Consider the following 26,380-nt stretch of genomic DNA (forward strand, 5'->3'; position numbering starts at 1 on the left):
ACATGTCTTCCTTCAGTGAATAAGTGCATCAAACACTGAGGTGTATCTGTATCTGCATAATAGAAGCTCTCCCATCTCCTCAAATATAGCTGTTGTATATTAATATAAAGTTCTTCAAGTGTAGACAGATCTTTAGTGATAAAAAGAAGAGTTGAGATTGCTTAGGCATGGGGTGTGGGTTTTAAAGTAGGAACAAGTAAGAGACAAAGATCACAAAGGCATCTAAAAAAACGCTGGGAACAAGCTAGGTTTGTGAGGCATATTAATCCCAGCATTTGGGAGGCAGAGGCAGGCACATCTGGGGCCAGCCAGGTCTACAGAGTGAGTTCCAGGACAAAAAGGGCTACATAATGAGAGCTTGTCTTTAAAGAGGGTGGGGGGAGAGGGAGAGAGGAGGAGGAAGAGGAAGGAGAGAGAGAGAGAAACTTGAGAACTCTGGCATAGCTTGGTGGTAGGATCTGTCCTTGTCCTGCATGTTTGAGCTCTTCAGTTCTATCCTCAGCATCATCATCATTATCAACATCGTCAACAACAATAAAAACAAAACAAAAAAACCACAAAAGAAAAAAGAGAGTTTCAGTAAGGCATATTTATAATTTTGTGGGCATACTGATGCACACCTTTAATCTTTGTACCTGATGGGGCAGGGGCAGAGATAGGTAGATCTCATGAGTTCAAGGCCAGCCTGATCTACATAAAGAATACCAGGACAGCCAGGGCTGCATAGAGACCCTGTCTTTATAATATTGATTGTGGCAATGATTATCACACTAAGACTCATCTAATTACATTTTAAGTGTGTGTATTTATTTTGTATTAATTATGCTGTAATATTCTTTTGTAAAGATTTATTTTATTTTTAATTATTTATGTATGTGGGGAGTATCTATATGTGTGAGTACAGGTATCTGTAGGATTCCGAAGAGATCGCTGAGCCTTGTGGAGCCAGAGTTACAGGCAGTTGTGAACCACCAGACAGGTGCTGGAGGTTCTTTCAGAGACCCCGTGTGATTTTAACCACTGAGCTCTCTCTCCCAGCCTCATGTGCTAGTAATCTTGAAAAAGTAAAAGACAAGTTCACTGTGATTCTGATTACCCTGCTGTGTTTCAAGTGTAGGCGGTAATCGCGGAGACGGTCAGTTTATGTTTGGCTTCCAAAGGAAGAGTCCTTGTGAGTACAGGCTCCAAACCTTACTCCTTCCTTCTTTAACTAGAGTTCTTTTATCCTTTTATGTCCTACAAAATCCTTTATGTCCCTAATAGGATAATAATATCCTATTATCCTTTTGTGTCCCAGAAAAATTTTTAGCTGAATTTTCAGAATTAGCAAGTATCTAGAGAAGTGGCTTAACACACTATTCATCTTATTCCTGAGCTGATTTTCCTCCCATATCTGGGCTTTGGGGTTTTGTTTGTTTGTTTCTTTTGGTTTGGGTCTTGATGACTCGTGAATGGCTTTAATCAGATGATTTAAACCATTTGTCTAGCTTTTGTATTTTTTTTTTTACACAGTTGGAAAGTTATTCTAAATTACTGATTCAACATTAGAAATGGAAGTCATACAGTTTAAATCTAGCATTTTCAGTGTTTTAATGTTTTGAAACAGTTTCATGTAGTTAAGGTAACCTTGAATACATAGAAACCTACTTGCCTCTGTTTATTTATTTTTGAGATTAAAGATATATACCTCTGTCTTTAGATATTATTCATTTTTATTTCTTCTGTACTTTTTCTGGTTAAATTAAAATTATTATATTTTAAAGGAAACTGTTAAACGTCTTAGACAGTGAGTAGGTAGCTGCAGCAATAGCTCAGGAATTCTGTCATAGGTTAAGATAGCTCTAGGCCACGGTGGGCCTAAGAGCCCAGTTACTGGTAGTTACTGAAGAATCATGTCCAGCTAGAGAAATGTTAGATTATCGACATGAGAATATCTCACTAAGTTTCAGAAATGGCAGAAGTCCATAGAGATGTGGGCTTTAATATAACTTTTAGTTAGTTAGTGTTCTGACTAGGTATCTTATTGTTCACTTGGAAAAGGGAGTATAATTAGGTATACTCCTGAAAAACAGTAAAAAAAAATCTGGTACTTATGAATGTTTGTAAAGAGTTAATAACTTGATTAAGATTATTTTAATATATGTAAGCAAAGTAATTGTCATAGACATTACCAGTGATGAGCTGGACCTATTTCTTCTTTTATGTAGAGACTACTTCTGTAGAGCTTCTGTGTGACTAATTTTAGCCAATGGAGTAAGAGGAAAGGATGATTTTGTTCTAGGCTGAGACATTTAATAGATATTATTCCACCATATTCTTTCTTTTACTAACCTGAAAGCACACATTTTACTTTTTTTCCAGCCAACACAGAAGGATGGTTCCTTTTATTTTGGATATGTACATACTTTTCATTGTAGAGGATGATTCCCTTCAGATGACATGAGCTAAATTAAAAATAGGTAATTTAAATAGGGCACTTTGAGCCAGGCAGTGGGTACACACACCATTAATCCCAGCACTTGGGAGGCAGAGGCAGGTAGATCTATGAGTTTGAGGCCAGCCTACTCTGCAAAGCAAATCCAGAACAGCCAGAGCTATACAGAGAAACCCTATCTTGAAAAACCTAAATAAACAAACAAATAAATAAGGGGCTTTGATTTCTATGTTTTGAAAGTGGATATATAGTAATTGTACATATATTTGAGGTACAATATAATGTTTTCCTTTATTTTTTTTTTGAGACAGGGGTTTTCTGTGTAGCCCTGGCTGTCCTGGAACTCACTCTGTAGACCAGACCAGGCTGGCCTCAATTCAAGAGATCCACCTGCCTCTGCCTCCTGAGTGCTGTGTTTAAAGCATGTGCCTAGCTCAATGTGATGTTTTGATAACCTGTGTTCTTTGTGTGATGGTCAGGGTAATTAGCATATCTGTTAACTCAGAAATTTGTTCTTATTGATTGATTGATTTTGATGAGCACATTAGAACACTGATTAAGTGAAATACCCTGGTGGGGGGATACATGTTTGGTTTCAGAGTCCCGTGTTTACAGTATCAAAATGAAAAGTAAAATTGAAGATCTCAAAACAGTAAGAATTTTCTTTGTTTATTGTTTAAATATCATCATATTGGTATTTGCTAATTTTTTCTCATGAGTAACTAAGGAAGAATCCAACAGAACATGTAAATTGGAAAATCAAACATTTATATATAAATATTATAATTATTTTATATCTAGATCTTACAAATAATGATAAATGCATGTTAGATCACTATATTTATTGGTCTTTGGAGAATAAAGGATCAATGAGGTAAGTTAGAAGTGTGGATTTGTTTTGAATAAAGCAGGATAGGGCAAGTCTCCTCAGCACTGTGAGACCTGACAGTTTTGGGTGATCTGGTGTGGTGCTCTGTAGGAAAGACTGTGGAATCCATAGGAGGAAATTATCACAGCTGTGTACTAAAGCAGTTCTTTGTCCATTAGTTGAGAGGTAGTTGGGAAGTTTTTCACTTTGGCCAGAAAGCTGAGGCTTGATACTAATTTTCCTTCCCTGCAGTTAATCCTAAGTTCTTTCATGAAAAGAAATCTAAGTGATTTATTTTGTTGACTGACGTACTGATTATTATTTTTTAAAGTACATACTTTTGTATATTTATTAATTTTAAAGATGTTTGTATGCTATGTGTGTGTGCGTGCTCATAGAGGACACAAGAGGGTGTCAGATTCCCTGGGCCAGCAGTTACAGGTGGCTGTGAACCCTCTGAAGTGGATGCTGGGTTACAAACTCTGGTCCTCTGTAATATCCTAACCACGGAGTCATCTCTTCATCCCCTGTAAATTATTTACAGGAGTTAAGAAAACGTGGATTAAATAGATTCTTTGTAGTTACAATTGCTAGCATAAGATTATGAAAGATGAATTACTGAAGTGCAGGGGTAGGACAGCTTTTAAACAATGATTAGGACATAATACTTAAAATGTAAGTAGATCTGTCAAACTGATCAAAATGAAGAGAGTTGATAAAAATGTAAGTACTACTCTGTAAGCAAAATTTTAAGAGTTAAAATTCATGTAGCAGCATGGAACTTTTAAATAACATGATAGAGTAAGTTGAAAGATGAAAATAAGTTGTAAAAGTAGATCTTCATAGGTAGTTAACTTCGTGGGTAAAAATATTTGCTTAAAGGATGTTGTGGCAGTTAAGAGCACTTACTGTTCTTGCATAGGGCCTAGTTTCCGTTCCCAGCACCCACATGGGGCTTACAATCACTTGTAACTACAATTTCAAGGGATATGACACCCTCTTTTGGCCTCTGTGGGCTCCTGCTCGGTGCACATAAATTTTGGCAGGTACACTCATGCCCATAGCCACGCAGAAATAAATTTAAAAAACTTAAAAATGGAGTGCTGTGGACCATTTATGTTTCCAATATTCTATACCATAGATAACACCTCTGATCCTGTATAGTGGGGTTTCCTAGATGGAAATTTTGTTCCCTTGGTCACTCTGAGGCTCTCCAGACTATGAATAAAGTAGCACAAATGAACAAATTAATCACTGTCTATCAGGAAACTAAGCACAAGGAGATGAGTTCTAGAAGGACTTGATACTGTTTTAGAAGTAACAGGATTTACTGATATCAAGGAGACTTGATATCAAATGAAAGAATCATTTCCCAGCCTCTATAAAGATTCTCTGAAGTTGGAGTTACAGACGGTTGTGAAATGCCGTGTGGGTGCAGAGTAGCAGACCTGTGTCCCCTGCAGGAGCAGCCAATGTTCTTAATTTCTTATGTTTCCCTTCAGCCCTGAGAATCCTAGGTTGGTAGGCATGGATATTTAAAATACTTTGAAACATTACTAATTAGTCACTTTATATTTTGCCAGTAAGTTTGTAGTAACAGGATATATGAGTGTTTTGTTGCTGCTGCTGTTTTTATGTGGTCCTGGAGTTTGATTCCAGGGTGTTGCATATGCTACACAAAGCACATGCTCTGCCACTGAGCTATGCCCAGCCTCTGTTATTGTTAAAAGCCCAACTGGTGGTTGGCGTTATTCAGGTTGATATTTGCCAACTTAATAAGTGGTATCATTTTAATTTATTATAAATATTCATTCTAGAATGATGAAATGTTTCTGCAAGTAGTAAAATAGTTTCCCTTGGGATGGTAAAAGTCATCAGCACACAGTGTAAATACTTTCGTGATAAGACAGATGCACTGAGATTTTTTTTTAGCTAATTATTTTATGTGTATGGGTGTGCATTTCTGTGTATGTATACCACCTGTGTATGGGTACTTGCAGAGTCTAGAAGAGGGTGTCTGATCCCTTGGAGCAGGAGTCACAGTTATTTGTAATCCCCACCACACTTAAGTACTGGGAACCAAATTCAAGTTTTTTGCAAGAACAGCAAGCACTCTCAAATGCTGAGCCATCTTTCCAGACTCAGAAGAGTGTTTGTTATATAATTAGATAACTGAAGGCAAGAACCCCACACCTCCCCTCTTCCTTTCTCTCTATCCCAGTAATAAAGTCATTGTTATCTGGAACTCCCACAGAGATAATAAAATAAATCAAAATAGAATACTTATTAGGAAATACATTTCTATTTATAACAGCACAAATACAACTTCTGTGACCAACCTTTAGGAACAGAGAGTACTTTTGTTTTGGATTTAGATGTTTACTATTTTCTCAAGAACAAATTTATACTACTTAAATGCTTTTTTGATAGGAAATTGGGTTTTCAAAATATGATATCTATTAATAAACAATTTATGTGTCATTATTTCATATTCCATTTGGGTGTTTTTATGAAATGGAGATGTTTTTATTTTGAAATTTACTTAACTGAAATTATTAAATATTGTTGATAATATTACCTTTCTCCCTGTCTCTTTCTTTTGAGTTTGCTAGGGATCAAACTCAGGGCCTTGTATGTGCTAAGTAAGTGCTCTGCACTGCACTGTATCCCTCCCCTGGATAATATTCTTGGATTGATTTGCCTTAAAGTATATTTCTGACTTGGACCATTTGGAAGATTGCTAGTGATCTAGATTTTTTTTTTAATTTAAGTTTAAAATTTTTATTCTTTTCTGAGTAACATTTTATACTAAGTAATACAGATTTACAAAAAGGAAATGTTTTATTTTCTTTAATTTTTTGTCTGTTTTATTTATTTTTAAACTTTTTGTTGATTCTTTGTGAGTTTCACATCATGTACAACCCCATTTACCTCCCCATTCTTTTGTATCTGCCCTCTGCCCTTTGCAACCTCCCCCCCAAAAGAAAATAAAAAAGAAAAATAAAAAAATAAGCAAAACAAAGTATAGAAAAAAAAATCTTGTTGTAGAAGCTGTGGTGTGTCACAGTGTTTCCCACAGTATACCCTTTTGTCCACATTTCTTTGCTTGCAAATGTTTATTGCAGTGAGTCATTGGTCTGGTACGAGGCCTCTGGCTTCTGCTACACGATCAATACTGGATCCTCACCAATATTATCCAGGGGAAGGATACAGCTCAGTATACAGTTCTTGCTTAGCACATACAAGGCCCTGAGTTTGAACCCTAGCATACAAGTTTAAAAAGAGAGAGAGAGAAAGAGAAGGAAAGAGGTAATATTATCAACAATCTTTAATAATTTCAATTAACAAACTAAAAACATCTTGGCTATCCTGTTGTTGCCCTGTGTCATGGATATCCTAGAGCTTTGGATCTTCAGGACTGGTTCTTTCACAAGCTCTAGCAGTTCATAGTTGAGGTAGATTTTAGGGTGGGACAACTCAAAGCCCTGGATCTGGGCCTGGCTGGTAGCTGAGCTGCTCAGCCCACCCATTCTTCTGCGCTCACACGACCAGGGGGAGCTCTCCAGCATTGCCCCAGATAGCTCGCCCAAGGCTACAGCTGGCAGGGGCAGCGTTAGTGCTCCTGCTCTCATGACATCTGGGCCGGCTTTCCTGACTGCCTCAGGTAGGGAGGGCATATCGCCCTTGCTCATGCTGCCTCAAAGATGAGTGCCAGGGCCAGCTGTTCCACACTCACACTGTCTGTGCTGACTCACCCACCCTCCCACTACCAGGACTAGCTCTATTGCGCTGCCCCGGCGAGGTGCTGCAGTAATAAGGGGCAGGTCCAGCCCCCCTGTTCTCATGACCCTGGGACCAGCTCTCCTCACTGCCCATGTGGTGAGGGGCAAGGAAAAGGGGTTGGAGCTGCGATGGGGGTGAGAGTAGAGGAGGGTATCACCTCCGTGCCTATGCTACCACACAGCAGACACAGCAGATGTAAGACCAGCTCTCATGCTCATGCCCTCAGGGCTGGCTCACCTGAACCAGGGCCAGCTGCCCAAGTGAGGAGCAGTGCCTACTCTCTGGAATGCTGCAGCTGTGAGAGGTGGGGCAAGCTCTCCAGAGTGCCCCAGCCAGTGAGGGGCAGGCCAGCTTTGCACCTTTGGACATCTACAGGATCCCAGGGAATCCCAAGCTGCAGCCTAGACCAGGGATGTCTGCACTGTCTTTAATTGTAATGTGATAATGGACATCGACACAGACCCCTGCTGCTGCATGGCCACAGACCCAGACATGGCCCTCAGAGGCAGCACAGACTGGGGCTTTACCGTGGCCTCGGGTGGCTGGGCAGGCTACTAAGAACAGGCTCCTCCTTTCCACCCTTGTGTCTCCAGCTCCACTTCTCTTCATAATGCTCAAACCGTCTCACTTCTCTTTCTCTTCCATCTGTCTCCCAAATACTTGTGCATTGTAGTGGCTCCTGCTGAGGGCAGGCCACATGAATGGCGGGCCTGGAATTTGCTGTGTAGACTAGGCTGACCTCGAACTCAAGAGATTCACTTGCCCCTGCCTCTAGAGTGCTGGGACTAAGGGCATGCACCAGGATGCCCCATAATTAGTCTTCAACAGTTGAAAAGCAGTGATGTCAAAGAACGAGTAGACATTGTGTTACTCCACTGCCCACCATCCCCATGTTTTGGAGCTTTCTAGAATTTTTCCTGCCTTATAGATTTTGAGTAAGATATTATGGCAGCGTAAAACAGTTGCAACCTTAACCTTAGGACACATTTTTGAAAGGTGTCAGGAAACATTTTTGAAAGAAGTTGATACTTGAATTGACTCTTATAAAAATCTCTAAGAGTTAATTTGGTCTTGAGCAACTAGTGTAATGGGTAAATAAGAGAGTATGTAAAAGTGACATTATTTTTAAAGATGAGTGAATGACAGTTTGGGGGATCTATGGACAGGGTTTTGAATGTACAGCTTCTAGACATAGAAGATAATTAGGTTCACATTATTAGGAAGCCTACCTATCTTGAATATGATGAGAAATTAGTTAGCTGGAGTAGCATGAATTACAAATTATAGTGGTGTTTGGGGGAAAATAATTTGGAAGGGTTAACAGGAAAGTCCAGGGGAACGTAATAGAAAGACATTGTAATCCATGCAAGAAATGGTAAGGAAATGCTGTAGTTTAAAATATAAGGCATTTATAGTTGATGCTAAAGGCCAGATGATCATGCTAGTGTGAACTGTGGGAGCAGTGAAGTGGTTGTGAGTTAGCAGTTTGTGTGGTGCTGTTCTGATAGTGGTGCTTCTCAGTTGCACGCTCACAGTAGCTTCCTTTTTGGGAGCCTTCACCATTGATGGTGGTAGTTTTAGTGGTTCTCTGGCTAGGAGTTGTTTCTTAGAAGTTACTGTCGCCGGGGCCTGCGTCTTCCCTTTTTTCAGTGAATTTGTGAGCATGCAAGATGCTTGTAGTAAGTATATTTTTGCCTAGGTTACCTATGCTGGGTTTTGATCCGTGTTAATACTCTAATTGGTCATAATGGAAACTGATTGGTGGGCTGCAGATGGAAGGGTGACTGGTAGTTCTTCTGTGGCTGTTAGCGGGAAAGATTGCTTAAGTTTTCATCTGTGGTCGTTGAAATAAAGTCCTGGCTGAAGGCAAAGCGTTAGTGGACTGAATAGTGGTATATTTTAGGAGATACAGGATTATAAGGATTATGGGAGGATTGTGGTTTTTAACTCTAGAGCAGAGTTTAAAGCTTATTTCTCTATAAGATATTTAGAAATATTTGGTGACATTTTTGGTTATAATAACAAGGGGAGAGAGTGTAATTTAGAGCTAGTATATAAAGAGCCAGGATGTTGCTGAATAATATTGTTTCCTTTGCTCTCCTACCACAGTGATTTGACCCAAACTGTCAGTAGTACTGAGCCAAGAAACTATGGTTTAAAGAAAGCCAGTTTCTTTAAAATGGTCACAGTTTTAAAATCATGGCTGGTTATGGTTAGAGAACTAAGGAATTCTGTCGTTAGCCTAAAACAGTCTTTTATATTACTTAACTCATAGAATTATCAGATCCTGAATCAGGTCCTGAGTCTGACCCAAGTTATTCAGCTATACTTAGAGTGATCTCAGAGCTTTGTCAGACCTTTTATATTTAAAAGGGTGGGTTATTGAGAATGACTATGATTCCAAGAATTGATCACTAAGAATTGGGAATATTTGGATGTTTTATTTTATTTTTTTTTGTTTGTTTTTTGAGACAGTGTCTTATAGTAGCTTAATCTAGCCTCAAGCTTATGAGGTAACTCGTGCTGGCCTTGAATTCCTGACACTCCCCACTGCCTACCTCCATCTTCCAAGTGCTAAGGTTATAAGTGTGCACTACACCTGGCTAACTTCGAAGTATTCTTCTTCTGTAGCTTTTTAAAATTTCTCCTCGCCAGCTGTTCTTACTCGATTCTATTGCTGTGACAAATGCCATGGCCAAAAGCAATTGAGGAGAGGAAAGGTTTATTTCGGTTTACACTTCGAAGGAATAGTTCCTCACTGAGGGAAGTTGTGGCAGGAACCATGAAGGATGGGTGCTTAACAGCTCACCATTGACTCCTGCTTAGCTAGCTCTTTTCCAGGTTCACCTTTCTAGGAATGAGGCTGCCCATAATGGGCTAGGCTCTCTCATATCAATCATAAAGCAAGACAATCGCTCACAGACTTTGCCACAGACTGTCTGATCAAGGCATTCTTCAGTTGAGGTTCCCTCCTCCCAGGAGACACTAAGATGTGTCAAGGTGACAGTACACATTAACTAGGGTACCAGCAGAAGCAACAGCTTCTCTTCCCTTAACTGCAACAGTGGGTTCCCTTTGCCTAAAGGTACCATAGTGGCCTCACTTCTTCCCCGCCCCTTTCTTTAAGAAATGGTCTTGATATGTATACAGCCCAAGTTGACCTCAGACTCACTGTGTAGCTGAGCCTGGCTTTGAACTCATGATCCTTTTGTTTCAGCTTCCCAAGTGCTGGGATTATAGATCTCTACAATCACATTTGGCATGGCCTTGCTTCTTTTTTTTTTTTTTTTTTTTTTTTTTTTTTTTTTTAATTTTTAAAAAATTTTTTATTTTATGTGTATTTAGTGTGAAGGTATCAGATCCCTTGAAATTGGCATTACAGACAGTTGTGAGCTGCCATGTGGGTGCTGAGAATTGAACCCAGGTCCTTTGGAAGAGCAGACAGTGCTCTTAACCACTGAGCCATCTCTATAGCCCCCATGGCCTTGCTACTTAAAGTCATAGCCATTTCATTGTCATTCCACTTAATGGCCTTCAGAACAGCTAAAGTCAGATCTCACTGGTGAGAGACAAGTTTTATGTTTTGAAAGAATTACAGAATGGTTTCATTAATTTATATTAGCAGACCCCCAGGGAGTATATATAAAAGGAGGAATCTGATTTTAATAGGCTGAATTTATTAATACAGGTTACCCTGTAGAGTTTTAGATTTGGTACTTATCTAGACAATTGGAACTGTTTCTAATTGCTTGTTTGATTGACAGACATCTAATTTCATTCTTGATCTACATTTAATAAAATTGAGATACCAACTGGCCGTGGTGGTACATGCCTGTAATCTCAGCATACAGGAAACAAAAGCAGGAGGATGACATGTTTGAGGGCAGCCTAGGTAAAATAGCAAGAATGCTGTCTCAGGAAACAAATGGGGAGTTGAATAGGTAGGATGCTTACCTAGCAGGCCTGATGCCCTGGATTGGGTCCCCAGCACCGAATAATCCAGGCATAGTGGCACATTTATGCAGTCTCAGCACTTTGGAAATATAGGAGGATCTAAATTCAAGTTTATCCTAGGCAGCATACTGAGTTGGAGGGCATTTTGGGATACGTGAGAGTCTATCTCAAACAAAACATACAAGCAAACAGAGCAAATACTGAAATGGAAGACTTAGGAAGTTAGGCATGTTTGGGGTAGAATTATGTGAAACTGACTTCTTACTTTCTGGCCTTAGAGGCCTGTTTAATCCATACTGAATGATGCTTAGTGTAATTATATTGTTCACCACAAAGGTTCTTTGCTACTTTCAAGAAGGTACAGTGGTGAGGGGATTACTGTCGTCCTTAAAAAGTGCTGTTGTGATTGTCTTCTCTGGCTCCTGGATGAACAGAGGCAAGAAATAGACCTGAATCAATATAAGCATGGCAGGCATAGTTACCAGGTGCACAAGTGAGCAAAATTCCAAGAACTGACATGGAAGGGATGCTCTCTCAGGTCTTATTTGGTTGGATAACAGAATACAAATAAATAAAACCAGAACACATGAAGTTTGATGACTTTAGGTTAATTTTCTGTCGCTGTGATGGAATTACCCAGCCTTGTGCCTTGTTATTATTTCATAGATCTAGAACTCCTTGAAGAAAGGAGACCGGGTACTTTCTTTTTTAGAAGAGATTATTATGATATTATGCCTAAGTACAATCAGTTTCCTTCATAGCTTTCTATGAAGAAAGGGACTTTTGGTCATGTACAAGACTAACTATATCAGGGAAAGGAAAAAATACTTAAACCTCCCCAAAATTATTAGAACTTAAACTAGTGACTCAAGATCAGTGTATTTCCAACAGTGGGATGAATGCTTCCAGCAGTCAGAGACTGCAGCTTTGCCTTGGGTTTTACAGTAGCTTAATGGAACCATAAATTCATTATATGAATGAAAAAAATCTTAGTGTATATTCAGAATAAATATATTCATTAGCTGAGAGAAACTCTCAGTTGTCTTCCATATTTATAGCCTAAGGGCCACTGTGATCAGAAGAGTAGAATGTAACCCACTGCTGTTCCTTTTATCAAAGCAATCTCCATTGTGAATCCTAGAAATTAATTCTGTGTTGAAGATGTGGAACGTTTAAATTTCATTGAACTCTTTTGCTTTGCTAATGTAGAGACTTTTAAACTTGTACTGCTCCTTTTGATTCTTGTGTCCTACATATGATCTCTTTGCTGGAAATAGATTCTGATAGCTGGTAATCAGACCAAAATATATTAAAGACTAAATAATAGAGCCTCAGAAATAGCCAGCAGTATATTACAGCAACACTATATTGTCTCCCTGGCTAGGGTGGTTTTTTGGTTCTTTGTCATAATTTAGTCTATAAGAATTGTGTTTATTCACCATCCAGTTTTATACTATAGTGGTTCCGTATAGAATGACATGTTGATCCATAAGATGTTCTGCTAGAAAGCCAATAAAGCACAGCACAGTGAAGAGCAGGGCGTGCACTCCATAAAACTAACAACGTTACAGCACAGTGAATTTTTTGAGATTGTAATGTTTTGGGTATGATGGATTATTTTTCTGACATATAAGATACTTTATGGTTTTTTTTATATTTTCTGATATCCAAAATATAATAACTGTGGTTTTGTTGTCTTCAAAGTTAGCATATTAAAGTATACCACCGTAACCACTTTACTATATAATGCACAAAGCTACCATTGGGTTGCTACATGGCAGGCTCTGACAGGACAGAAGAGTGACAGTTTAGAACTCATTAATTTTGGAGTTAACTTCTTTGAAAAGGACTGTTAGCTTGATGTTGTACTTGATAGAGAACAAATGTTCAAATACTGCGTGTGAGTGATATGAACTTCCTTCGTAGGACAGAGTTGGCAGTTTCTGCCATCAAATAGAAATGGTCTATGTGGGACTGGGCAAAATGCAAGAATGTAAGAGCAGATATACATTGAATAAGCAAGAGGACCTTTTTGTATTGCTAGCTTTCTCACAATCCACCTCCATGGCTCTATTTCTGGAGAATTCACTCTGTACTTTGCTAACAGATAGTTTTGTATGCTATGTTGACACTTGTCAATTTAAGAGAAGATTCTGATAGAAATTGCCAATTGTCTGTTAATATCTATCCTATCTTTGTTTAGACATAAAACTTTTTTCCCTCCAACACAGTTGTCAATTAAGAGACTTCCTTGGAATTGGCTATAGTCATGGTTTAGATCTGTGATATATGTAGGCAAATATGCTTTTCAGAAAATTTCCTTAATTTATTGTTGCCTTTCTTCTCAGTTTCTATGTGAAACATAGAGGAGATGGCATGTTCTAGGCCAGCCTTGGCAACTTGTGAGATCTTAGCATTAACAGGCTCTATTAGCAAAAACACTATCCCAAACCAACGAAGAAGTAAAAGACATAGTTGTAATATTCTTATATGGTCCGAAAGTCATGGAACGATTTTGATCTAGGGAACTATCATGATGAACTTCAATTTTGGGGATCTTATTTTCACATTTTTAGAAACTTGAGCATGAGTTGCAGTGCAGTGAAAGGGGAAGCCAGGAGATGGCTAAGCTATTGTCCAATGAGAGTTTACATTGTTGGAGTGATTGTGAATGATGCTAACAGGAGGAGCATGGTTAGTGATATTTAAAAACACATTTGATAAGGTTTTCTTAAAAAGAAATTAATAGTCAATGTAGATTTTGTAGCAGCACCTCAACCACTGCCCATGGCTCCTTGCCAAGTTTAACTTGGGGGGGAAAAATAAGTTTGTGCATTCCAAATAAATCTTTTGAATAATGGGAGATTATGATGAAAAATTGGAAACTCACATTACATTCCTACCTGCATTGTTGAATAGCCACAAAAAGACTTGTTTCTGTTGAAATAAACAGATTCCTTTCATTAAATGCAAAGTAGTTGAGATAGGAAAGCCTTTTGTAGAATGACTTCCTGCATTCTTTCTATTAGTCAATGAATAGTTTTTCCCTCTTACCTGAGTTTCTAGTAATTTTGGCATTGTTACACAAGCCTTCTGGAAAGTAAGAGGATCAAAAGCAAATTTTATAAATTAAGAGTGGGTAATTTGGGCATTGTAAAATTAAGTTTCTTTTGATTAGCCTGTATCATACTAAGATGAATAAGTTAATTCTGTATATTCCAGATGCCAGAAGTTTTGTTTTCTTTGCTTTTTAGTATTGTGTTTTTGTTGAAGCCTTTTCCTTGGTGGTAGATGTCTCAGAGAGAAAGAGAATAGGTTTGAGTTTGGGGATAGGATAAATTAAGAGGAGTGGAACTAACATCAGGAATATATTGTGACATTTTAAACTTGACTTTTTTTCTTTTGAAAGGAAAATGGTCTCATACTAATATTGGTGATGTATTTTATGGCAGTATTTTCTGGAAGGGCTACTTGAGTAATAGGAATACAGTAAGTAACAGGCATAGAGGTTTTTATTTTTATTTGTTTTTGTTTTTTCAGACAGGGTTTCTCTGTGTAGCATTGATTGTTCTGGACTGTCTTTGTAGACCAGGCTGGCCTCGACCTCACAGACATCCTCCTGCCTCTGCCTTCCTGAGTGCTGAGAATCAAGTTGTGAGCCAATACTCCCAGTTTAGGCATGGAGGTTTTTGTTTTGTTTTGTTTTGTTTGATACAGGATTTCTCTGTGTAGCCTTGGATCTCCTGGAACTTACTCTGTAGACTAGGCTAGCCTTGAACTCACAGAGTAGGCATTGAGTTTTTAAAGGAATGTCATATTGACTAAAGAAATAGAACAGGTTTATAAAAGCCCATGGCTCCTTGCCAAGTTTAACTTGGCTTAGTTGGTAAAGTGCCTGTTTTTTATATGCCCAGGACCTTGTGTTCAGTACTCCTCACTGCATAAACCTGGCATGGTGACACATGCTGTAATCCTAGCACTCAGAAAGCAGAGGAAAGGATCAGAAGTTCAAGGTCATTTTAGACTACATAGGGATGTGGAGGCGAGTCTTCATGCTCTTAAAAATAAAAAAATAAAAATACTGGGATTTACAGGCGTGCGCCACTCCACCTGGCTCTGCTTTTTCTTCTTAAAGATGAATTTCCCCTATGTTATCCAGCTAAAATTTGGTGGGCTCAAGTGATCTTTCCGTCTCGGCTGTCTGAGTAGCTTCGAGTACAGGCACTCACCACTGTGCTGCCTTTCAGATGCCCTTACCCCAAATTTTTTAAAAGTAATGCTTTATTTTTTTGATACTGTAAGGTTTTCCTTTCAGATACTCAGACCAAGTTCTAGAATTATCTATTTCTCCAAGTCTTAGCTTCTTTCATTGGAGAAAAGTGTTTAGAAATCATGATGGAGCTATTAGGTATTTTTTATTTTTCTTTTGCAATGGGATTTTATATAGCTAAGAGTAGGTCACACTCACCACATTGTTGAGGGATGGCCTTAACCTACTGATCCTTTTGCTGCTGTCTTCCAGATGCTAGTGTTACACGTATATACTACCATTCCTTGTTTATTTGGTGCTAGGGATTGAAGTTAGGGGAGTGTGCATGCCGATTACCAACAGAGTCCTTCTTCCCTTCCACAACCTGATGATCTGAGTTTCCGCTGTCAGCGCTTCTCTTGACCTTCTGGTCTTTGGAACTCCAGTGAAAACAGCCAGTTAACCTCTACGCAGCTTCCAGGAGCTTTTCTAAAGTGTTAAATTCTTCCACTTTCCTCCCACACACTAGGTCTAAATGTCTAAAACCCACCTGCTCATGTTTATCACAGCAATACCTTGGTGGTGTTGTTTCATTTACTTTATCTATTTATGCCTCTACCTCTCTTCTCCACCCTTTATCCCTCCTAATACCTTCCAACTAGGTAAGAGAGAAAGAAGGTTAGTGGGGGGCAGGGTTGTAGGTTCTTTACTACTTCTAGTTTGTTAGGGCCGTCGTGTCCTTTGGGGCGATACTAATCTCAGTCATCAGGATATTAGCAGTCCAGCCCAACAGCCACATCAGACACAGTGGAGAGATGAGCCAGCAACGGCACGGGGAGCAAAGGCCACCTCTCCTGGCTCTGATATTTATACTGTCTCTGAGTCCACAGAGTTTCATTAATTGCAGCCTGCAAAGACCACACTCCTATCTGAGCCACAGGAGGCAATTATCAGCTGTGGATAAACTAAAACAGCCCCATCTCTCACACTTGGGATTAAAACTAAAATGTATTTACATAACATAACTGAGTTTTTAAAGAAACCAAAACTTCTACTAGAATAGCTCCACTTTTTTATAACAATTTTCTGTATTATTCACTTTTCTTGTTGTGTCAGGAAGTTTTGTGTGTTACAGATTGTGTCACACATTAACTGTATTAGTCAGGGCTCTTTAGACCAAACATTTCAGTCTATGAGCCCATGGAGGTCATTCTCATTCAAACCATCACAGTCACCAAGAACCTTGAACTCTGACTGGTTATGCAGACCCTGGATTTAAAAAAAAAAAATAGTCTTAATAATGTTATTGAAATAAAAAGTAAAATAAAAAGGCAGGCTAACAAGATGGCTTATCAGGTAAAGTTGCTTGCCAACAACACCGCTGACCCGAAGAGTCTCAGTGAGGAATTGTCTATGTCAGCCTGGCTTGCAGGCATGTCAGTTATCTTGAGTTGGGAAAACCCACCCACTGTGGGTGATACCATTCCTAAGGCAGCGAATCCGCATCAGGAGTGAAAACAGTGAGCTGAGCACATGCTTGTATGCATTCATTGCTTTCTCTTCCTGATGCTGGGTACAGTGTGACCAACTAACTCCCTGAAGCTGACTTCCCTGCATCTGTGAGCTAAGCAAATTCTTCCTGAAACAGCTTTTATTAGGATATTTTATCACAGCAACACCAATGGAGCCAAGACAGGTACTATAACTTCTGGAAAACCCTCTGGATCACTAAGAAGTCCATTGAGCCTAGGCATTCTTGTCATTATAGGCATACCCCCTCCCATTCCAGGCATTCCTCCAAGAAAATTATCAGGCTTTCTCCCCAGGAAAGCCACCTGGAAAAGAGCCATACTAAACTCCTGGTCACCATCTGGCTGCTTCCTGCCTTTGAGCTTTTTAATGCTCTTTAAGTTTTTTTTTTTTTTCCTTTGATCGCTCACTTCATGTTTTCATTCATACTATTTTCATGTTCAGTATTGTTTTGGGCATGCAGTTGAAATTATTTCAACTTTGTACAGGTGCCTTACCTTTAACCTAATTCATAAGAAAAGACAAGAACAGAGGTTGCTTCTTTACAGTGGCCAGGAATGTGTAGTTGGGTTGAATCCAAATGGCATCATTTGGCTTCTGTAATTTGATGAAGTCGTCCCTAGCTCTCTAGTCATATAGAAGAGCTAGGTGAAGATTTAACTTGATAGCGTCTGTGAACAATTTGTCACCTCCCATTGGTGACTTTGTGTTGTTTATCATCACTTAGGGTTTCAGTAGCAGCTCTTCTTGTTTTTAAAATATTTGCTTGATTGATCATCTTGGTTGTCTCTGCATTTTTTATCTCCCATTTTTTGAGGACAATGAATATGTTTGGCTCAGTTATGCCTTGATTGTCAGTTTCTAAATCACATCCCTGTCTTTGTGGTTTCTCCTCAGCATTTTCTTCCTTAGCTTTATAAAGAACAGGGCAGTACTTTACCCCCATGCTCTGCGCTCGCTTCCTCAGGAAATGCATGGCCTTGGTATGCATGACACACTCAGATCCTGCTTACACATTTACATGAAAGCTGTGTACTAAGCAGGGTTCTGGAGAGGAGCAGAACTGATTGGATACATATTTCAAAGAGTATTTATTGGATGGCTTACACTACATAGTCAGAGTAGTCTAACAATCATTGTCTCACACCAGAGAGTCTGAGGATCCAGAAGTTAATCTGTGAGGCGAGGTGTCTCAGCAGTCCCATTCTGGTGATGGGCTGAAGGATTTCTGGAGAGAGGCTGTCTTTAGTCCATGTCGGGAGCTTGAAGCAGTTGGTTTTAATAGCATCAGAGGAATCAAAGTAGTGGCAGAAACAGGTTAGATGAACTCTCAGTGAGAGTAAAAGCTCAGCAAGAAAGAAACAAAAGTCTTGAGCTAGAGATGCCTCCGTGGTCAAGAGTGTTTGCTGTTCTTCTAGGATTTGAATCCCACACATCCCTAGTGGCTGACAACTTCCTGTAACCCCAATTCCAGGGGGTCCGATGCCCTCCCCTGGGCTCCACAGGCACCTGTACACACATGGTATGCATATGCATGCATACACAAAAACTGAAAAGAAAAAAGAGATAGCAAAAAACATTTCCTTTTTTGATGCTCATTTATCTGGGCTGCTACCCAGAAGGTGCTGCCCACAGTTAGGGTTGGTCTTCCCACTTCAGTTCAGGCATGCCATCATGGAGCCTCTCTGATTCTAGGTTGTGTCAAATTGACAATTAAAACTAACCATCACAGGCCGGTGAAAAGTCATGATTGGAGATAGTAGGTATGGGTCTTACTCAGAAGGTACGTCAGGTAGCGGCTCAGTATCATCGCTGGGAAAGGGCCACTGCCAAATAGGTACAAACCTTTGCTGTAGGCTCTTTTCTCTAGTTATACATACATACATACATACATACATACATACATACATACATACATACATATGAATACATATGTCAATACCAATTGTCTTTATTATAGTAAGTCTTGTAGTTAGATAGTCTTGATTTAGTTTTAAAAAATATTTTTGGCTATGTAAGCATCTTGCAATTTTATAAAAGTGTTAGGATCAACTTCTCAGTTTCTAAAACAAAATATTAATTTATTTCAATTAATTAATTAATCTGTTTATTTATTTTGTTGTGCTGGTGATCGAATCCATGTCCTTGCATATTCTAGTTTAGAATCATTGAACTGTGTCTCCTGCCTCCTACTGAAGTTTGATTAGGAATTCATTGAATCATTGTTTTGGATGGGACAAAGTGTTACCTTTATTGCACTGATTTCCAGTTCCTCTGCACATTGTCTCCCTCCATTTGCTTAGACTTGATTTCCTTACTTATATTTTTATTCATTTGATTGTATAGTATATGCACGTGTGGCCATGTTGATGGTATACTTGCCTGTGTATGTACAGCAGCCAGGAGTTAGCATTGGGTTTTATGCCTCTGCCTTCTCAGAAACACTGTAGCTTGCTACTTCCTTCTTCCGTAGCATGTTACACAAGGCCTTGAGTATATAGCATTTGCTGAAGAAGTGAATTAATATGTTCTATTTTCCGGATTTTTTTTCCATTGTAGCTTTTTTTTAAACTACAAAGCCCAAGAGCATAACTTTTTTTTTTTTCTCAAAGATATATCTATTTTACTTTATATTCATACGTGTTTGGCTTTCCTGCATATATGCCTGTGCATATATGCCCAGTGTCTGTGGAGGCCAGAAGACATGAAATCTGGAAATGGAGTTAACAGATGTGTATGATACTGGAAACTGAACCCAGATTCTCTGCAAGAGGAGCAAGTGCTCCTTAACTACTGAGTCATTGCTCCAGCCTCCAAAGCTTATTTTTACCACAACTCCAGTTATGATAATTGCTTTCTGTGGCAATTCATTCTGTTGTATGTATGGTGCCTATGTGTTTGTATATGTGTATTGAAGTGTGCACACTTACATGTGGAGGCCAGAGGTTGACATGCTGCATCTTTCGCAATTATTCTTCACTATTTTGTTTTGTTTTGTTTTGAAACTAGTCTCTCAACATTAGCCAGCAAGTTCCAGGGATGGCCCCTGTCTTTACCTTCCAGGTGTTAGGATTACAGGCATGCACTACCACACTTGGATTTTTTACATGGGTGCTGAATGTTCAAACTTTATTTGTCCTTTCTTTGTATTGAATCAAAATATGTCCTTTTGCCTTGGGTCTTCCCCAGTGTATCTTTTTTTATGTAACAACTCTTCAGATATTTGAACAAAGTTATGTGCTAATTTTTCTTTTTAAGATTTTTAAAAATAGACCATTATTTTATGTAGTTGTTTCCAGATTAACAATTTGAGGGAGTTTGATCTAGCAAGGTGTCTCTTACGGTATGGTTTAGTTTGTACTCCAATGACAAAAATACAGACCCATACTAGGTTAAGTGATGGAAAAGTATTTTAAGATAGCTTAGCTGTTGGCTGAAAGATGCCCTGGTGCTTTAAGAATTTAGTGGGAGGGAGCCTGGAGAGCTATACAGTCTCTCTTTGATGACATTTGTTTTTTTTTTTTTTTTTCTATGTCTGTACTGCTCCCTTGATAAATCTCTGCCTGCTTAGAATACTTCTTTGTCTGCTGTATGCATTTGTTTTCACATGTAAACTTCTGTAGTTGCCCAAGGTCTTTTTTTCTTTTCCCTTTCTTTAGTTCTGAAGATTGAAGCCAGGGACTTACTTGTACATATTAAACAAGCACTCTTCTTCTGAGTTATACCGCCAGCTCATACATGAGCTTTATTGAGCAATCTTCTTCTTTTCCCTTCATTTTCTCTCCCCCACCCTTTTTCCTTCCTTCCTTCCTTCCTTCCTTCCTTCCTTCCTTCCTTCCTTCCTTCCTTCCTTCCTTCCTTCTTCCCTCCTTCCCTCTCTCCCCCTAGCTGGCTTGGAACTTGTACTGTAAGGCAGGATGGCTTTGAATTCACAAAGATCTGCCTGCTTCTGCCTCCAACAACAAGGATTAAAGGTGTGCTACATCACACCTAGCCCAAATCTTAAAAAAAAATAAAAAAAATTTGTATATGAAGACTACATTTATAAAATTTCCTTTTTTTTTCCTACCAGCTCCTATCTCCTCACTTCCTTTAAAATATCTTTTTAGCTATACATTTTCTTTAATGTGTTTTTTTCTGTTCAAAATTTTCTAGACTAGGAATCCAGTTGTCTAAGATATCTTTTATAACCAGATTATTGTAGTAATACATTTTTTACAGTTTATAGGTACCCTTACACATCTAATAGTGCTATTAATTTATTAACAGATATCTCATTAAGTACTAATATATCCCAGTAACTGTGGGTAGTATCTGAGCAGAGTGGCTCAAATTACTGCTCTTATTCTAGTAAAGTGAGACAGACAAGAAGCAGTAACCATAGTAATGTGTTAGTGATTTCTCAGGCTGAGAGATGAATGGTGTAAACTGTGCTCCTGAACACAACTACTGCCCTTCATAGAGGTGGGCATATGGACATTACAGGTATTCTGTAGATAACCACTGATTTGTTTAGATAACTATATCACAGAGGAAGATAATTTAGTGAATTATGTACTAGAATAGCATTTCCCAGAGTTTAAGTTTTTGTAACCAAGCAGAATACAGATGCATTCTAAGCATATAGAAAGCACTCAATTACATTATCAACTGTTAAAATCAATGAATACCAAATAGATTTTGTGTGTGTGTGTGTGGAGCATAGTATTAATTTCTCAATCCAGTTAATTCCTACTCACTGTTCAGTTCTTTAAAGATGTTGATTTTCCCGGTAGCCACTAGTATCTCCATACCCTAGTATTTAGTAGCCATAGAGAGTGTTTGACACCTTTAGGGTCGTCTGTTAAGGCTGAAATGGCCACTTGGCCAAGGTTTGAGGGCCGTTTGCTTTATCTTATGGTACTTGGTGGCTGGCCTACAACCCCCACAGCTCTACAGGACCCAAATGAAAGAGGCTTACCAAACATAAGAGAAAGAAAACAACCTGATTATTATTATGTCACTTTCTTTAAACTTGTTTGGGTAGTTTGTTTCGTATCCATTCATAGTCTTTTCATAGAAGACCAGTTCAAACATTCTATTGTCTTTCTGAGCTTCTCTTCACCCCAGTTCCTTTAAAAAGATACATAGACTCCTGGTCATCATAGTTTTACATTTTTTCATAGGATGGGAGAGCAGGAGCTGGAGAGGAAAGCACAGAGGCCTGGGTAAATAGCAGCTTCTTCCCTTTTCCATTTTATCTAGGTAGAGTATTTGTCTGCTAAGCACTGTTTTATCTTAGGAGTGGTTAGTCTTCTGTTGAGGAATTTCTCCCCTTCTCTTTTTTTGTCATCCTGACTCATTTAATAGGTAGTCCAAATAGGAGGTACTCTGCAGTTACTTTCATTGACATGACCTACTTCTTTTGTGGACATAAAATAGAAATCTATCAAACAATCTTTCCTTCTCTATAAAAAAAGTTACCTCACCATTTTCCGATATAATAAGAACTACCCATCTGATTGTTTTCACAAGTATAAACTTGTGGGTTCAGAATAACCCACAAAAATCAAACATCAGAAAGTATTTGTTTACCTTTTATAGATGTATTTTTAAGTTTCTCAAAAGTTGTTAATGACAGAAATTTACATATTTGATATTTCTATTTTGGGAAAGCAGAGTGTCAGGATTCTTTGTGTAGCTCTGGTTAGCCTTGAACTTGTAATATTCCTGCCTCAGTTTCAGAAATGCTGTAATTGCAGGTAGTTACTGCTACGTCTGGTGTCTTTGTATATTTTGTTTATAATAAAAGGTCATTTCCCTACTTTGATTTTATACTTTCTAACCAAATTCCTGTCTTCAAATAATAGTAAGTCTTACTACTTACAAATCACATTTTGATGTACATATATAAATGTGTCAGAATTTCAAACTAAGCCATCATGTTATTGAAACACTATATATTATGAAATCAGTAAATAATATGTTGCTTTTGGAGAGGTTTTGAAAGTCACATTCTGCCAAGAAGGAGCTTTTCTCTTTCAGATTGGACATGATTAAAATAAGCTAGTATTAATTAACCAGCTAATTAATTAGCTTTGCAATACTGGGGATTGAACTAGAACTATAGCAAAAAGCAGGGTTTAGGGATATGGGCTAGTGGGATAGTATTTGACTAGTGTGTGGGAGGCACACACTAGTCCAGGTCCAATGACTGAGGCCTTCAGGGACAGGATATAAAAATCAACTTAGATCTAACATATATTTTAATCGCCCGTTTTCTTATATGGTATTTCCCAAAAGTTCAACTTTAAGCTGGTCCATTCTTTGATGTCACAGGCTAATTTGATAACAACTGATGGATAGATGTGTGGTTTTGAACCCTGAGATATTGGCAATGTCTGGAAACATTCCATTCCTGGTTGTAACAGCTTTCTTGGGGAGGGTAAGTGCTGTGTCACAGTGAGTTAGAGATGAGGGTGCGGCTAAACACACCACAGTGCTCCAGGTAGCACTTCCTCACCTAACCCACTAAATTACCCAGCCCAAGATGTCACTAGTACTATACTGAGAAGCTCTGCCTAAATTATGGTAGGTTCCAAGGGCAGCCTAAAAAATGAACATGTAACAACAGTATCTATAACCTAGTGCTAACAGTATCATTTCGTTTGTCGTTTAAAATTACTTTTATTGGGACATGGGTGGCTGTTGTTGACCTTCCTAATCAGGTGTAAAGGTGTCTGGGAACACAACTCCAAGGCCTGGGATGGTACCCTACCTCAGAGGTGGGATAGTGCCCCACGGAACACTGAGACATGGGAGCCCAGGAACTACCTAGCTCTGAGAGGAGGCCTCAACAGAGAGCAGCTCCCAGAGGAGGGTCACCTCAACCTCTGATGAGCTGAGGCACTTAGGAGCCTGAGCCCAGCTCCTTCTCTAGCGGTTACAGCTCCCAGGGGAGGGTTACTCCAACTCATGATGAACTGAGGAGCTTTGGAGCCTTAGCCTTGCTCCTTCCAGGGGAGGGTTACCCTGACCTCTGAGGAGCTGAGGAGCTTAGGCCTCTGAGCTCTGCTCCTTCTTCACTTCTCTCCTCCTTCGTTGAGTCTTCCAGTGAGAGAGTCACACCAGGCAGTAAATCTCTTAAAAGAGATTTATTGGAAGGACAAATCCAGGAGCGGCTCCTTCTGCTCCCAAGTGAAGACAGCAGAGAACTGGGCAACACAGCCTTTACATAGGATTTTTTAGGGGGTGGAACTTCCCAAGGCTGAGATTTAGTGAGGAATGGTGGGCTTTTAAGTCCTGAGCTTGGGGGATTGGTGGGTTTTTATTCAGCCTTTTCACCTAAAATTAACATAAATCTGGGAGGGTTCCCAGGGGCAAGAGGTGAGGTGGAAGGAGGTATCTCCCACATCCATGCTACTATGTGGGAGACACTAGTGGCAGGGCCAGCTCTCCCATGCTCTTACCTGCTCATACCCTTGGGGCTGGCTTACCCTCAACTCCTACAATATTCTGGGCTGCTTTCCTTAGCACTGGAGTTGGTTAGGGGTAGGGTCGTAGGGTCATCTCTCCTGCCCTCATGTTCCTAGGGCCAGCTCTCCAATGATGCCCAGGCGGGGGGTGTTGCCAGTTCTGCACAGCCCTCAGACATCAACATGGCTCCAGGTGACAGCCCAGATCAGGGATGTCCATGTGGCCTTTGGTGGTAATAGACCCTTGCAGGACTGCGGACCCAGACATGGCTCCTGGTGGCAGCTCCATGTGGCAGGCCAGGACCCCACCGTGGTTCCAGTTGGCATCACTGGCTATTCACATCAGGCTGTTTCTCACTATCCCCTCTTCATTGTGCCTACATCCTTTTGTTTCTCTTTGTCCTCCATTTCTCTACCACTTACGTGCTCCTCTTAGTGGTACCTGGGGTTTCTGAGTTTCTGGAGTTGTCTCAGGAGTGCATTATGGTACCAGGCAGGGGTCATTTCTGACATGGTCTGCCCCCCAAGGCATGAGTGGTGCCAGACAAGTGGTCATCTCACGCTAGTTCCCTGTCCAGGCCCCATGGTGCTGGTCTGGTGGCTATCCCAGGCTCACTCCTCACCCAGGCAGCCGGAGTGGCCCCATGGGAGGGTCATCTGTTCAGGCTTACTCTGGACGTGGGGCCCAAGGTCCCAGGTGGAGTTTTCCTAGTCTCTGGCTTGCTCCCTGTCCTTGAAGCCCATCCACACCTGTGCAGCACCAGACTGGGTTCAGGCTTACTTTTTCTCAGGGAGTGTTAGGCTACTAATTATTCAGATGGTCATAGGTTAGAACACTGAGTGTAGACATAGTCTCTCTCTTCCCTGCCACTTACTGACACAGGGGACATAATGGCACACCTGCCACGCCTCTAGGGGTGTTTACAGCTATGTTTGTTAAAACCTAAGAAATGTTTCCTCTGTTTACTCAAATCTTTTGGAAATAAATAGTAATAAGTGGTTTATTTTGATTTTATCAACAGGGCCAGGAGAAGGTCTGGGGAAAATAATTCAGAGATTCCCACAGCAGGACTGGGATGATACGCCTTTTCCACAGGGAATTGAATTGGTAAGTTGGTGGCATGTGGGCATGCCTTTATCCTGATGTCCTTTTTAAAAAAATTGCTACATTTTAGCCTATACTGTACTTGTTCTATTTAATAATCTTATTACATACTATTGTTAGAAATAATTTATTATACAAATTATAGAATGTCTGTTACGCTGCTCTTTTTCCCAATTCCAAGTGCTTGCTAGCAATACACATAATCTTTATATATCTAGAAAGAGAAGAATTCCTTGGATTCTTTAAAAAGTTGGGTTTTTAAAAGATTTTTATTCGTTTTGTTGAATGTGTTTTGCTTGCATATATGTCTGTGCCTCACATGTATGTCCATGAAGTCACAAAAAGGTGTAAGGTCCCTTAGAACTGAAGTAATGGATAGTTGTGAGCTATTATGTGGCTGCCGGGAACTGAACTCAGCTTTCTGCAAGAGCAGGTGTGCTCTTAACTGCTGCACTATCTCTCCAGCCCCTCCTCTGATTCTGTAATCAAAATCTTAGCAGAAGTAGCTTCTGCACCAGCTAAAAAGGTATCTTTTCTTTTCAACTTTCCACCTTACTGTTTTAATCCTAGAACCCAGGAAGGAGAAGGTGAATCTTTGTGAGTCTGTCTCAAAAAGATAAAAACACACACACACCTCACATGCATGCACACACACACACACACACACACACACACACACACACACATATACAAATGCACACATACACGCATACACACACACACACACACCAATCTTTGAAGTATGTGATAACTGCATGGTATGACTTTTGACAGTTAATTATTAGCCCCAGACTCTTCATCTATGCAATGGGGCTAGTGGAAGTACTAATACCATCGTGCTACTGTAGAGACAAAGTGGGAAAAATGGATCTAAAATGCATAGAACAGTGTCTTCCATAGGACAGGTAGTGCTTAAATAAGTTGATGCTTCTTTGGGTAGATATTTTTTGTTATTTTATTTGAGACAATTTCATGTGGCTGACCTCAAGAGCATTGTGTAACC

General features: G+C 39.6%; 1 protein-coding gene and 1 non-coding gene across 3 annotated transcripts in view; one reads left to right on the forward strand and one right to left on the reverse strand.

Moving 5' to 3' along the window:
* Sbf2 (SET binding factor 2) overlaps positions 1-26,380 on the forward strand; it is a 335,395-nt gene that overhangs the window by 23,728 nt on the left and 285,287 nt on the right. For both annotated transcript variants that reach the window (XM_055627308.1, XM_055627306.1), the window contains exon 2: positions 25,295-25,380. In XM_055627308.1, coding sequence (XP_055483283.1) covers positions 25,295-25,380 — 86 coding nt within the window. The remainder of the gene's footprint in view (positions 1-25,294; positions 25,381-26,380) is intronic.
* Positions 25,066-25,194, reverse strand: LOC129691553 (small nucleolar RNA SNORA17). The gene has a single exon (XR_008722487.1). It is a non-coding gene; the product is annotated as a small nucleolar RNA SNORA17 (small nucleolar RNA).

Source organism: Psammomys obesus, unplaced genomic scaffold (genome assembly GCF_907164565.1).
Source record: "Psammomys obesus unplaced genomic scaffold, mPsaObe1.curated_primary_1811, whole genome shotgun sequence".
Classification (NCBI taxonomy): Eukaryota; Metazoa; Chordata; class Mammalia; order Rodentia; family Muridae; genus Psammomys; species Psammomys obesus.